The sequence below is a fragment of the Vulpes vulpes genome, chromosome 11, assembly GCF_048418805.1.
Source record: "Vulpes vulpes isolate BD-2025 chromosome 11, VulVul3, whole genome shotgun sequence".
Classification (NCBI taxonomy): Eukaryota; Metazoa; Chordata; class Mammalia; order Carnivora; family Canidae; genus Vulpes; species Vulpes vulpes.
In genome coordinates, this window is record NC_132790.1 from 9,409,894 (window position 1) to 9,424,000 (window position 14,107).

Here is a 14,107-nt window from a genome sequence, read left to right on the forward strand (position 1 = left end):
CTCCTAGGCTGACGCAAGTGTGGTGGGCCACCAGCCCATCACTTGTCACAGCATAGATGGATCAGGCCAACTCCATTGAGCCCCATGAGGCTAGGGAGTCCCCCAGGAACTGTGGTCTTTCCACCCAAGGCCCAGCCATGTGCCTCGGGGCCAGTATCGCAGATCTGGATCAATCAGGTGGGTTTTACTTCCCCAAGGACCTGGTGAGCGCCAGGCGTGCTGCAGAGAGCCCTCCGTAAGGCCAGGAATCATCTGCAACCTACCTGTTTTGAAAACTGGGCGTTCCATATTCCAGTTAGCCTAGGGAGAGGCCTACCGTAGGCTACCCCCCCCCCCTTCTTCTCACCTCTTCGTGAGAATAGCCTGCACAGCAGCAGCGTGCGGAATCCAGAGGGTCTTCCCATCCTCACGGTGCCGCTGAAAAGGCGGCCCTAAGTGAGGCTGGAGGGGGATAAAGGGAACCCATTCTAAACTGCTGGAGGGGCTCAGTACTTCAAGGTGTCGTCCGTTCAGGGGCCAGTCCTTCATTTTTAAAGTTCAGCAGCCTGGTTTCTTCCTATAGAAAGTGTGTTTAAAGCGTTCAGAAACCCTCAGCTTCTTGTCATTCCAGCCTGGGCCTTCCCATCTGCTTTGACACTGGCCTGGCCTTCCTCGCCGTTTCCCCCTCTCCCCGTGGTGTGCCTCATACGTGGGCAGGAGCTGTCACCAAGTGTCAGGCACAGTGCTGGGTCTTTGAATATGTCAACTCATGCCGTGCTCCCCCCGGCAACCCAGCGATGCAGACGGGGACAGGAGTGCCATTGTCACACAGATGTTTGGGAGTGTGGGACCCAGGACAGCACTGCCCAGTCCACGGTGAACAGCGTATGTTGACACATGTCCGCCAGGGGCCAGCAAGGTCCGACCCGCAGGCCAAAGCCAGCCTGCGGCCTGTTGTGCTTGGCCTCGCGAGCTAGGAATGGTTTCGAAAGGGTTATGATAGAGAAGAAGAATATGCAACGGAAACCAAATGAAGCTCTCAAACCTCAAATATTTACTATCTGCCTTTTTAGAATAAATTTGGCAAGCCCTGGTATGTAATATGCAGAGCTGGTACGGATTCTGGAGCCACACCGCCTGCCTCCTGGCGCCTCTGCGTCATCATCTATGAAATGAGGATCATCTATGAAGCATGGCCTCACAGGGCTGCTGGAGTTAAACGAGATAAAGAACCTAAAACGCCCAATTTCCAGTAGGCTTCTTGGGAAGTATTGGGGGAGGACATCTCCGGCCCCTTGCCAGGCTTCTCGACCCAGTGGGCATGAGAGGCCTGGCTCGAGGCCTCTGGCTCCCCGGCCCCTCGGAGCACGCTTCCTTGGGCGGAGGAGAGGGCCCTGCCAGCTGCCCGTCGTGCCGCGTCCTGCCGGCCGCCCAGCGCTGCCTTCCTCCCACCGCCGCTCCCGCTGACCGTCAGCTGGTGCCGCTCACCAGGGCCGGGCACCAAGCCCACGCCAGGTGCCGGGCCGGGCCCACAGGTCCCGAGCCGCGTCCGCCCCCCGCCCCGGGCCTCGCACCCACCTGGCCGACGGGGCCTGTGACTGTCGGAGCCGCAGCCTGGGGCCCGTCCTCTCTGCGTGCACTTCCTCGCTCGTGGGCCAAACAGGGGGACATCTGTGTTTCCCCAAACCCAAGCTTTTGGCCGGTGACTGCCTTCCTACTAGGGACAAGGAAAAGGAAGGGTAATCCCGGGCCAGCCAGCCTCTCCTTGTGAAAAAGTGGTCTGTGAAACAGATTTTCAGTGGATAAAGAATGAAATGGAGAGATTTTTTAAAAATAAGTAAAACCATCGAAAAATCAAAAGAGAGTATTTCCTGATCCGGATAAGGATGGGTTTTCAATTCTTAGAAGCAGTAGAAGAAAGTATAAAAGATAAATGTATTTTACTACAAAGAACCATAAGGCTTATGTTTTCTATCAGAAGACCCAAAACAAAATTTTAAGTCAGACCGAGAAAAAAACACTTATGCCAGCTATGGCAGAGAAAGAATTTAATATTTTGGGAATTAATATTCCTAAAATAAAAATCTTTAAAACAAGAAGGCTCTTAACAGAGAATAAGAACAAGTATTTATATTATACTACGTGCCGGGCACCATTCTAAGTATTTTATACATACTTACTCATTTAATAGTTGTAAACAACTTTATGGTGACAGTGCTGTTGTCCCCAATTAACAGATGAAGGACATGAGGCACAGAAATGCTAAGTAACTTGCCCAGCGTGACTCAGCTAATAAATAAAGGAGCTGGGATTTGAACCCCGACCACCTGTCTCTTAAAGCCTTCTTTCTGTACTAAACAGGAAAAAGATATGAAGCAGACGGTATACAAAAGAGGAAATACAAATATTTGAGAAACATAAGAATTATTTTTCAGTTTTGATGGCAGTGAAAGACCAATAAAAACAGTGATATATCTTTTCTGTCTTCAAACGAGAGAAGATTTCTAAACGGTAGAATAAGCAATAAATACTGGCAATGCTGGAGTAAAATGGAGACTTCCACAGGTTGCTGTAGTTGTATTCAGGTGGCCTTTCTGAGAAAATACTGTGGAAGCACTCAGAGCAGTACTCAGGAATCTCAAAAACGTCCATGCCCATTGACGAGGAATTCCCGTTCTAAGAATCTAGTTTGAGAAAGCAATTAGATGGACAAAGATTGACGTGCAACGATGTTCTCAGGAATATTATTCCAAATAATGAAAAATTAGAAACAACCTATGTATCTGATAATAGGTACGGGTTAAGGAAACTGTTGAGTCTCCGCAATGGACAATTTAGACAATCATCTGAAAGAAATGTGTTTAACAAAAGATACCATAAGCAAAGCGAAGAGACATAACCATGGACTTTTGGGAAAAGACACTTAAAATGCAGAGCACAGTGAAGAATTGTGTAAATAAAAGAATACACAAAGAAGACGTACAGATCGGCGAGAAAAAGGCAAACAACCAAAGAGGAAAACAGGCAAAGAATGTACAGAGGCAGTTCATAAGAGGTGACTCGGTACGGTCCCTCTCACTAGCAGTCAGGGAAACGCAGATTCATTCATCGTACGGGTCAGCTGTTGGGGCTGGAGGGGAGGACAGTAATTAGGCCATACCGAAAATCCCAACAGGAGACTCCACAGCCTCACACTTGTAGGGACCCACCCTTCACAAGCACCGCTTTGTACAAGGAGACGTGCTCAAGAGTGTTCATGGTAGTGCTGCTCACAATAGCAGCAATATTACTATCATTGTATAATATTCCTATACATCATATATTGCGTAATCATATATTGCATAATAAAATAGCGGCAGTTATTACCACGAGAGAGCTGTCCATCGGGAGGGAGGCGGATAAGTAAAATCTGGGACTTCTCCATCCCAGGATACTACGCGCCGTTAAAATAAACGAACTAGACCTGTAACTATCAGCTCAGATAAATTTCCAAAAGCAAAGCTGAGTGTAAAGAACAAGTATAAAAAAAGATATTTCAGTGATGCTATTTATGTAAATCTTTAAAACAAACTAAAAACATTACACAGTATTTAAGGACACATAGGTAGAAAGTATAAAACCAGCCTGGCAGTAATGAACACCAGCTTCAAAAACAGTGGCTCTTTCCCGGGAGAAGAAGTGGCTGGAGGGCAAGAATGGGAGGCAGGGCTTAGTCTGTATTTTTATGATTGATCTTTTTTTTTTTTCTTTTTTTTCTTTTTAAGGGAAGGGTTGAAGCAGATACAGTAAAATGATGACTAATGTTCTAGATCTGGCTGGGGTAATGTGTCTTGTCTGTTAAATTATTTTTTGTACCTTTCTGCGGGTTGAGCTACTTCCAAATTTCAAACAAGTTATTTTTAACTTACTTTTTGAATAATTTACAGTTCTGTGGATAAATATTTGTGTTACAATAGTAAGGGACAAAAGCAGGACAAAACATACACAAGTATTTACAAATTTCACCAATTAAAGATCTCTAAAGAGATTATCTAAAATATTCATACTAATGGCAAGACTCAAAGTCTGCTTTTTCTTTACACCCATCCATATTTTCCATTTTTTTGTCATGAAGATTAGCATTCGTTTAATAAACTGGACAGGAAAATTTTTCAATGACTGCAGAAAAACATGAGTGAATTTGGCCCCAGGAAAGGGTCTAAAAGCTAGAAAGAGGGTGCTGTGATGGGGCGTGGGCATCACAGGCTGTCAGAGAAATCTGCGCTCAAATGCTGGCCTGGAGACTCCCTGACTCTGTGACTGAGTCCATTCGATCTTTCCCCCATTAGTGAGCCTTTATTGAGCACCAGCTGTGTACCAGGCTAGGGATACAGCAGTGAACGGAACATACACGGTCCTTCCCACCCCTGTAGAGCAGATAGTCTAGTGAGAGGGAACAGTACGCCCACCACGACATTCCCGTGAGAGAAAAGTCCAAGGGTGATAAGAGGCCCTGAGTTGGATTGGGAGGCCCAGTACAGAGAGGGCCTGGAGAGAAGAGAAGGCCCTGCAAGGCGTATGTAAGGAAGCGAAAGAAGGCAGGGGTTCTGGAATGCAGTGGGGTGGAGAGGAGTTGGGTAAGGGGAGGCCAGCAAGGCAGTCAGGAGCCAGAGCTCACTCAGGGCCTCTCGGGCTGCGGAAAGGCCTTTATGAGGATGTGGGAGGCACTGAAGGCTTTTGAGCAGGGAAGCCATGCGACAGACCTGGGTTGTCAGAGGTGACCAAGATGTTCCTCGATCCTTGAAGGTTGGGGTGGGTGGTGAGCAGCCCGTTGGCCCGTTGGCTGTCGGCGTGGCTCACTGAGTAGGAGACTGGTGTTGGGATCAGGGGATGGCGGAGATGGAGAGACCGGGAGGGATTTGAAGTATTTTGAGGCAGAGTTGGCGGGCCTTGGACGATGGTGGGTGGGGGCTGCTGGCAGAGGAGGTTAGAGTGAGGGAGGGGCCGAGGAGGAAGGTCAGGGGGGCTGGCGGGAGAGGGAGACCCTGAAAAGGCTGTGGGGGGCAGGGTGGCAGCAGGGGTAGTGAGCTCGCCACCAAGCATGGTTGAGCTTCGGTGTCTTCACCTGTAAACGGGGTTTATGGTCTCCCGGGTTCCCAGGGTGAGTGTTGCAGCGCTGTTCTCAAAACCTCTTCTAGAACAGTCTTCTTTCTCTTGCACAGGAGGGACGTGTTACTCTTGGGGCTGGAACGAGCACGGCATGTGCGGGGATGGCTCCGAAGCCAACGTCTGGGCCCCGAAGCCCGTGGAGGCTCTGCGGTCGTCACGGGGACTCCTCGTGGGCTGTGGGGCTGGCCACTCCCTGGCCCTCTGCCAGCCGCCAGCCCGCCCTGAGTTGGACCAGCGCCCCAAGACCACCAGCTCTTCCCCAGATGCCACTGAGGACACTGAATCTCAGGAAGCCATGGACAAAGAGAGAGAAAGTGGAAGGAAAGACAACCAGAAACCTCTACCCAAAGCCAATCTGGCAGGTCCAGAAATGGGGGGCTTGTAACAGAGGCCGTTTAATAAAGTGACTTTTCCCACCCAAAGTGTTCCCAGAGAATTGCTTGGTCAGCTGGTGGGGCTGGCCTGAGAAGGGCTCCGGAGGTACTGTGGTTGGGCTGACCACGGGCCAGAATGATGGGAGGCTGTCTGGCCAGTGTCTGGGGTTCAAGGACAGACATCCCTTCCGCCCAGCAGATGGGAACAAGTCTCCCCACGAGGGCAATAGCAAGAACCCAAGTTGGTTGCATGGCTGGGGAATCTGGTCTCTGAGCAACATTCAAACTGCCATCGCCAAGGACATGGAAACCAGCAGGTTCCAGCCTGTCTTTCCCTGGTGGGGACAGAGAACCCAGCCCAGCGCCCATGGCTGTCACGGTCCAGCAGCCTTCGAGTCTCGGCACATTAGTTTGCTGGTTTGAGGAGGTCGGGGTGCCCTGGTCAGGCAAGCAGGCACTTGGACAAGAAGAAGTTCTTATCTTGGTGACTAGGTGAAGGGAGAAGGTTCTGGATGGAGGGTTGGAAGGAAGTGGAGATGAGTGAGGGGGAAAGAGACAAGACTTCTGGGAAGAGCTAGCAGAGGGGACGCTGGGGACAGACCAGGGAATCTAGAACCAGAAGACTGGTGTCTTCATGCGAGCCAGGCAGGACCCTGGATCCGCCAAGCTGTATAGCTTCAGGTGAGGGGCACGGGGAGTCTGACCCTAATTAACCCCTGACATCTGCCCTTGCCTCTGCAGGAAGAGGCTTCAGGTAAAATGGGGACAGGCCAGACCACTGGCCCCAGGCTTCCCTAGGTGGCGGCTGTGGCTCTGGGGGACAGAGCGCCTGTCTCTCTGCTATGACTGGCCAGAGGGCCTCAGAAAATGGCTTTCGCCTGGAGACTGTGTGGCAGTGTCCCCAGCTCGCTGGCCCAGTCTGTGGCCCACTCCACACCACCTTCCCTCGGCGACTCAGGAGAGGATTGGGTCCCTGAGGGCCAGACTTCAGGAAGTTACAAAACCCCAGGTCCTCAGAGCAGAGGACCTGTCATGACCTCCTAGCCTAGTGACCTTCAAAGTGCATTTGTTAGAGCCCTGGAAGTCTCCCGAGAATTCAGGGGCCACCGTGGGCTATGGGTGAAGGAAAGCCACCTGGACAGAGGTCCAGGTCCCCAACCCTCCACCTTATTCACAGCAGCTTTATTTTCATCTACATTATATACTGGGCTTCACAGAAGCTTTCACTTGACAAGGGGTCCTTGAGAAAGTTTGGAAACCACTGGTCTTACCCAACATTTCCATTGTTCATTTGGGAAAACAGAGGCCTAACAAAAGGGGAAAGGACCACACACCTCACTCCTGGCCCAGGGTCCTGATCGGGAGGTGACCCATCCGGAGCCTCGAACCCGACCAGGGGGGCCAGACAAGAGGCAACCCTGGGACCAGGAGTGGGTTCAGCTCCGTGGAGTAGGGCCGAGGACCACCCTGAGCTCCCCGGGCCTGAGCCTGGGCACCACCCGCAGCCACTGGCTGACCGTGAACCAGTGCGTGGAGGCCTGTTCCCAATGCTGCATCCTGGGAACGGCACCACCGGCCAGCGAGGCCCGGGTCGCCCACCTCCCGGAACCAGCGAGAGCCTAGAAGAGTCTGTAAGCGCTTCTGCAACGGGAAGGACGGCTCTGTGCACCTTGAGCTGGTCTTGCCGAGGTTCCCACACCCTCAGATGGAGCAGCTGGGTGGCCCGGGATGACCCCCGCCCCGCCCGGCCTACAGGCTAGAGGAACCGCGTCAGACACAGGCCAGAGCCGGCCCGCACCGAGAGCCTCAGGCCCGGACTTCTGGACGAGCTTCCGCCTCACGAGGAGCCAACACGGCCTGGGGGTCCCGGGTCCCCTCCCGCCTCCCTCAGCACCTGCTGGCAGACACCCCAGTTCTGAGTCTTCTGCTGAGCCCTAGGGCCCCTCCGAGGCCTTGTGGGCCTAAGAAAGAAGCCTCTCAGGCCTCCTTCCCCGCTGAAAGGGGGGGGGGGGACGCATCTCAGGCCTCAGACTCGCTGGGGACTCGCCCACAGGGCGCAGAAAACCCACACGCGGGGAGTGAGCGGCTCCTGGCACTAGACAACGCGGCGGACGGTCCTGTCACCTCGCGGGCCCCCCTCGGCCTTTCCCGCGGCAGCAGGAAGTCCTTTCACCGGGTCTGACGGGGGCCTGGAAACTCCAGGGCCGTCCACAGTAGTGTCGCCCACGTGTTTTTCTGGACCCTTCGAGTCCTGTGGTCATTCTCCGACTTAGAGATGTCCAGGCCCCTCATTCCAAACAGACCCTGGGCTCTTCGAGAGCAAGGGGCCTGGTCTTGGTCGATTCCGGAACCCCTTCACCAAGGATGGGCTCTGATCCAGCGGAAGGGCCCAATAAATGCTAACAAATGAGCCGGTGAGAACACTCCTAGGGCGCCCACGGGGTGGGGGGCTTCAGGGGGGTCAGGATCCCCTCACACCACCCGTCCTCTGTTTGCCTCTGACAAGCGTGTGAGGACGACGCTGTGCGGGTTATAACCACTGACAGTCGGTGTCCGTGTCCTCCGCCTGGTTAGCTAATGAGCCATAGGAGCCAGTTTGGGTAAATACTCGCTCATTTTTAAAAATTACTTTCTTTCTGATAGACCAAGTAGAGTGGCCTTCGAATTCCTCCCGTGTGAGAAGAAGGAAGGGAACAGAAGAGGGGAGTGAGCCCAGCGTGAGCGCGCAGGCCTCCGGCCGGGCGTCTGCAGTGACAGTGTAGGGTCACCACGTACCAGGCGCGAGTGGCATGTGTACCTCCTCGCCTGCCTGCCACACGCCCTCCCCTCCTGGTCACAAGCACCCCCTCTCCCCCAGCAGGCCCACCACCTTCCAACTCGCCATCAGATCCAAACTGGATGAGACTGTGCTTGCCAAGGTGAATGCGGGCCTGGGGCTCAGAGGAAAGTGCTCTCCCCTGCCCCCCAGGCACCTGGAAGGACACCCAGTGACACGGGAATTGGGAGCTACCTGGTGAGGTGGGAAGTGGTGGGACTGTCCGAGGGAGGGAGTTGCACGTCCTGGGTGCACAGGGTCGGAGCCCCGGAGCCACAAGAGTCCGCGGGGCGGCGGGGGGCGCTGTGCTGGCCAACTGAAGGAGCTTCCCTTCCCTTCTCAGGGCACCAGGTGTTCAGGCAGGTGAGCGAGGTGGCCAGATGTGTGTGTGGAAGGTTCTGAGCTTCTATTGCACCCATGGCACTGCATGAAGGAGGGCAGGAGGCCAAGTCCTGGGGGCCCTGGGATCCGGGACCAGCCATGCTAGTGTCCCTGTCAGTTCTGGGCTCTAGCCCCAGGAAGGCCCCAGTCAGCTTGAGACAGCTTCACCTGAGCCCTGAAGTCAGCCCGCCTGGGTTAAAATCTTCCTTCCTCTTCCATCCGCTGTGTGGCTTCGGGCCAGTTACTTCCCCTCTCTGCACCTGTCCTCTAGCCTCTAAAACAGGCAGGTTGAATACGTGGGCTGTCATTAGACAATGTTTCCCAGATGCTCCCCACGCAGCAGACGCTCAGGGTATGCTCATCTCTTTTCCCCATTAGCTACTATGTCCCAGAAAACCCACACCATAAGTGGCTTTGTGCTATGTCCCCTCAAGTCCACCAGAGGTGCTCCCTCCAGCCTGGGTCCCAAGTAGACTGAACACGACATTCCCTGCAGCAGCTGAGACTGTTTGGCTTCCACCTCCTGAGACTTGGGAATGGCTGTGGGGCACATAGTGTGACCTTGCTGCTCTTGGGCTGCATGACCCCTTGGGTGGAGGCCTTACCATACTCGTCGCTCCATGGACCCCCGGCCCTTGGTTTCCGGGCCACACGGGGTGGAAGTTCAGGCAAAGGCTCCCAGGGGACAAGGAAATGTTAGATGAGAATTCACACCTACCTTCAGCCTCCTACCCACCCACCTGACGGCCGACTCAGTCTATGCTGGAGGCATCGAGAGAGCTGACATCTGGGGAAACTCACACCCATTTTTCTGTGGCCCTGGGAAGAGCATTCTCCTCTGTGGCCTCAGTTCCTCATCTACAAAATGCTCAGAGGCTGACCACCATGACCATTAGGGGCCTCCCCACCTGAACATTCCTGGATCCTCCAATGGATAAGAAACGAAGTGGAGGCCCAGTCCCCACTCCATCCCCCATGAGAAACCAAGTGAACAACCAGTGCAAATCAAGATCCCTGAGAGAGGGCTCCTCCCCTTCAAGAGGCCTCCAGGCTGGGGGAGATGCATGCAGTAAGGAGGTCCACCAGACTGGGCCCAGCAGGGCATAGCTGGGTAGGGCACCCAGACCTGTCAGTCAGCCCCTCGCCTCTGCCAACATCAGATTCACAGGTCTGGAAGGAGGGGGTGATTAAGGTCCGCACAGGGGCTGGGAGCTCTGACATGGCCAGATTCAAGGAGTCATCAAGATGGCATGACTCACAGAGAAATTTCCGTGTCAGTGAACCCCCTAGAGGATGTCTCATTATAGGGTCAAGTCCTTGTATGCTCCATCCCTTCTGAGAGTTGTCTCCTTCCCCAGACCAAACAGGATCTGCAGAGAGGGTTCCAGAGGACAACTTCTTTCTTAGGACCTGGTTTTGTTTGTTGTTGTTGTTGTTGTTGTTGTTGTTTTCCCAGCAGGAGGACAGCCAGCATCTTGGCTGGGTCCTCGAGACCAGAGGAGCGAGGGTTCAGGTTTACCCCAACCCAGCCCAGCACAGCAGGCCGGATCACAGGCAGAACCAAATCACGACCCAAGGCAATAAAAACCCAAATCCGTGCTTCATCTCAAAAGTCAGCTTTTTATTATTGAGGGCCAGGGCCCAAGGAGGGGAGGGTGTTGAGCTAAAGCAGCATTGCTCTCTTTCCAGGAAATGTTGCGAGCTGCAGTGAAAGCTCGAGATGTTGCATTTTTTTTTTCAACTCAAGCATGTGTTTTTCAAAAATATCATCCTTCCCCACCCCCCACCCCACCACTAATTTTAGAGTCAGATCAAAGCCAAGCTACTGTCCTCTGTTTCTGTTGGGAAAATACTATATTTATTCAAGATGCAGAAGTGGGTCTCTGCAAACCTCCAATTGCTTCAGGAAAACAAATCTGCTTTAGACTATACAGAAACCATGATACAAAATTTATTTCATGCTAGAATCGCTTTGCATAACATTGGGCATGCAGTTTTTTTTTTTGTTTTTTTGCTTTTTTTTTTTTTTTTTTTTTTACTCTGAAGTACTAAATTGCATACAATGCCAGGTTGTGCCTTGATAAAGGTGGAGGAGGGCCGCCCCTCCCGTGGTCCTGATCTTTTGGAGCTCTAAAGTAACACTTGGAAAATCCGTACGGTGTTGCTTAGTTACTATGAACAATTTGTTATGAGAGCTGGTCACACTGGATCTACACACCAAGAAGATGATAGAATCGACCTAGACTAGCCGCTGTCGGGGGTCTTGGGGAGACGTCCGCTGGGGTCACAAGCATGCCAGACAGGGAAGAAAGCCGCGGTGCGCGTTTCCACAATTCTATTTGGAGCAAAGTTCTCAGTTTCCGCGTGAGAGATGAGCTATGAAGGTGAGGTCAATATGACCGATGACTGACCGACTGCCCTTTATGGAACCTTGACTCTCCATCTCCGTGTACAAAAAAGGGAAGCAATCCGTTCCCCGCCCTCGGCCCTCCCCCGCCCCCAGAAATGCACAGGTTTCTACCGACCGCCGTGACAGTCTGGCTCCAGCAACGTTTGTGTAAAAGTAAAGAGCTTTGAAAGAAAATAGAGGACTTTTGCTTTTTTTTTTTTTTCTCGTTGTTGTGGTTGTTTGGGGTGATCATTACAGTTGCAGGGGGGTTGGTGGGTTTGGTTTGCTGGGTTTTCTCTTTAACTTCATGCAAGTCATGCTAAGGAACCCCTCCACCCCCTTCCCCGAATAAAATAAAATTTAAAAAAAAAAAAAAGAAGAAGAGGAAAAGAAAAGAAGGAAAAGAAATCCTCTACGGTCGGTTACCATTTGGCCGTAGAAAAAGCTACGTCCGTCCTAGTACAAGACCTGGGCCACTCGGACTCGTCCGGCAAACCTGCATGGCGTGAATTTACTCTGTCCGAGGGTGAGGAGGGGCTGCTGGTCCACCCAGATGCTTAATAGCCACCAGTGTCCTCGGCCAAGCCGCCTGGTCAAGTCACTCTCACAGCCTCTGTCGGCATATACTTAGCAATGACAGGGCTTTCTTTGCAAAGATCTGTATGTAAAGAATACAATTAACACTTGAGCTTCTCTTCTTGGCTTTCCCATCCCGCTTGGTACTTAGTTTTTAAGGAAGGAGGAGGAAAGACAGAACAGCCGCATGCAGAGGCAGGCAGATTCTTCTCCAGCTGGCTTGGTTTTCCCATGCAGTGAGCCGGCCCAGCATTCCTCTCTTTCTCCCTCCTGGGGATCCAGTGAGTCCCTAACTCTCCTACCCTGCACGTGGCTTTATGCACTGCAATTATCCCGAGTAAGGCAAGTCCTCGGCGCTGTCATGACTCCATGAGAACAGGGCCGGGTGGATGTGGGTGGGGACACTTCACCCTTGGCGCCTCCCAAAGACCCTGGCACCCACGCCTCTGTGGGATCGGGGAGCAGGGTACCACCTGTGGACAGTGGTTGCCGCTGGGCTCCCTTGGCCACTACAGGGAGATGGGGCTTCTTCTGTCCCACACTCCCCGGGCTTCTGGAAGCACAGTCAAGACACTCTCCTGTCTGCTCTTTTAGGCCACACAGATTGATCCAACATTCAAGATGAAGGAGATAGTCAGCCCGTGAGACCTTCCCGGGCAGAGCACAGCCACAAAGTCTCTCTGCTTTCCTCCCCCCTCTCTCCCCTGGGCTGCTCCTGCTCCTGTATTCTAGAGCCTCCACCCAGGAAAAAGCCAGTTGCGGAGGGGAGCATCAGGCCTATCCGTGGAAGGTGCCAAGGATGGGCCCGCCCCAGGCCCGCAGCCCTCCACCATGCAGCACCATGCGGGCAGCAGTACGCCGCACTGGGGTCCGAGGGACCTCCAGGCAGGGCAAGGAAGCAGGGACCAGCCTGGATCAGGTGGGCACGCACTAAGTGCCAGCGACCAGAAGGACTTCCCCAACTCAGCGGAGGCTGCCTCTCCTCCTTCTGGGTTTGGGATTGCCCTTTATTCTCAATTCTGTGTTTTCTCCTGGTGTGCTGTTGAACCACTTCAAATACTGGAGCAGTTGTGAATGGCCACAGGCCACACCAACTATTGCTCTGAAAAACCAACTATTCCCTCAGGCCCAACCTGCTCACTCCGGTCAGCATGCATCCCGGGTGAGCACGTGAGGCCCCTCCCAGACATGCACGAGTTGCCCAGCCAGTCTGATAGGCCAAGGATGGCTTCCTCTACCTTCCTGGCCCATGCTAGAAGCCTGGAGCTAGGGTGCTCTGGGCCCCCGCCTCAAGCTTCTCTCCAGCCCATGCTCAAGCTCTAGTAGAAGTTTTTTCCCGGGGGGGGGGGGGGGGGTCAGCCTGAGATAAGGGTCTGATACAAGGAGACCTTGAACAGAGGTCACCATGGGGCTCAGCCTTCACCAACCTCAGGGGGCCGCTGACCACACCCAGGGCGGTGACCAGAGATGGAAGGCGCTGCACAGAGTTCTCTTGGCGAGTCCTCCAACTGCCACTAGCACACCTCTTACCTCTGCAAGGACACTGGCCTCACGCCCCCCAAGGCCTGAGGCCACCTCTCTCTTCATGCCTCTCCTCTCACTGGCCTACAGATTCTCTTTAAAGGGTGCTGTTCCCGAACATGGATCTTGGGTGGCTAAGCCCACAGGGTACTGGCCAGGCCAGGCCCACACCGTTGGGTCTCCTCAACCAAGGGACGGGGGCGATCACCTTGCCTTCTTGGTCTCACCGGCCACCTGCCAGAGCAGCCTGGAGGAGTCACGTCTCCTCTCACATCCCCGGGTAGCCCCCTGCCTGAGGGTCACCACCCTGTAGTCACCCGGCCTGTCCCGGGGCCCTTCCTGTCCCTCAGCTTAGTTCCAACCCACCGCTGCCGGGACCTCCAGTTCTCTCTGCCAGCCTGACATCCCACTTGGGAGAAAGGGACTCAGACCTCTGGAGGCCAAGCCTGGGGGGGTGGGGGGCTCCTTCCGCTCCTCGCCCCCCCAGCGTGCCTGCCTGCCCCTCAGCACCCCTCCCTGCCACCCCGCCCGCCCACCTGCAGGAGCGCGAGGCGGCCCAGCTGATGCAGAGTGCCCCCGCCTCCCCTACATACCCTTTCTCATTCCTCCACCAGGCGGGCACGCGTACTCCCCGGTTGATAAGAGGAAGCAGGGTCCGTATCTCTCGCGGGTGCCCGAGCGAGTAAAGGGCAGGCCCTCATCAGGAGTGAGGGCCTGGTCTATGTGGGGGCAGTCTTCGTTCGCCAGCGCGGCCTTCGCCACCTCCCCATTCAGTTTGGAATCTTCAAACATATAAGCAGAAGCTATTGAGACACTGAAAACCGTTTAGTGGGGGAGGGGGACAAGCCAGAGGCGGGGCATTGGCAGAGGGCGGCCTGTCCCTGAGGACAGAAGAGCGAGCGGGCCGAGGGGGAGGCCCAAGGC

General features: G+C 54.0%; 2 protein-coding genes across 2 annotated transcripts in view; one reads left to right on the plus strand and one right to left on the minus strand.

Annotated features, from left to right (window-relative positions):
• The window catches only part of SERGEF (secretion regulating guanine nucleotide exchange factor), a 218,494-nt gene extending 212,945 nt beyond the window's left edge, over positions 1-5,549 (plus strand). Inside the window, 2 exon segments of the mRNA XM_072725469.1 lie at positions 5,181-5,431; positions 5,434-5,549. Coding sequence (XP_072581570.1) covers positions 5,181-5,431; positions 5,434-5,526 — 344 coding nt within the window. The 3' untranslated portion in view covers positions 5,527-5,549.
• Positions 5,550-10,297: 4,748 nt separating this feature from the next.
• KCNC1 (potassium voltage-gated channel subfamily C member 1) overlaps positions 10,298-14,107 on the minus strand; it is a 43,002-nt gene continuing 39,192 nt past the window's right edge. Inside the window, exons 3-4 of the mRNA XM_026008161.2 lie at positions 13,777-13,965; positions 10,298-11,744 (exon numbers count right to left, since the gene is read on the minus strand). Of these exons, the coding sequence (XP_025863946.1) occupies positions 11,680-11,744; positions 13,777-13,965 (254 nt within the window). The 3' untranslated portion in view covers positions 10,298-11,679. The remainder of the gene's footprint in view (positions 11,745-13,776; positions 13,966-14,107) is intronic.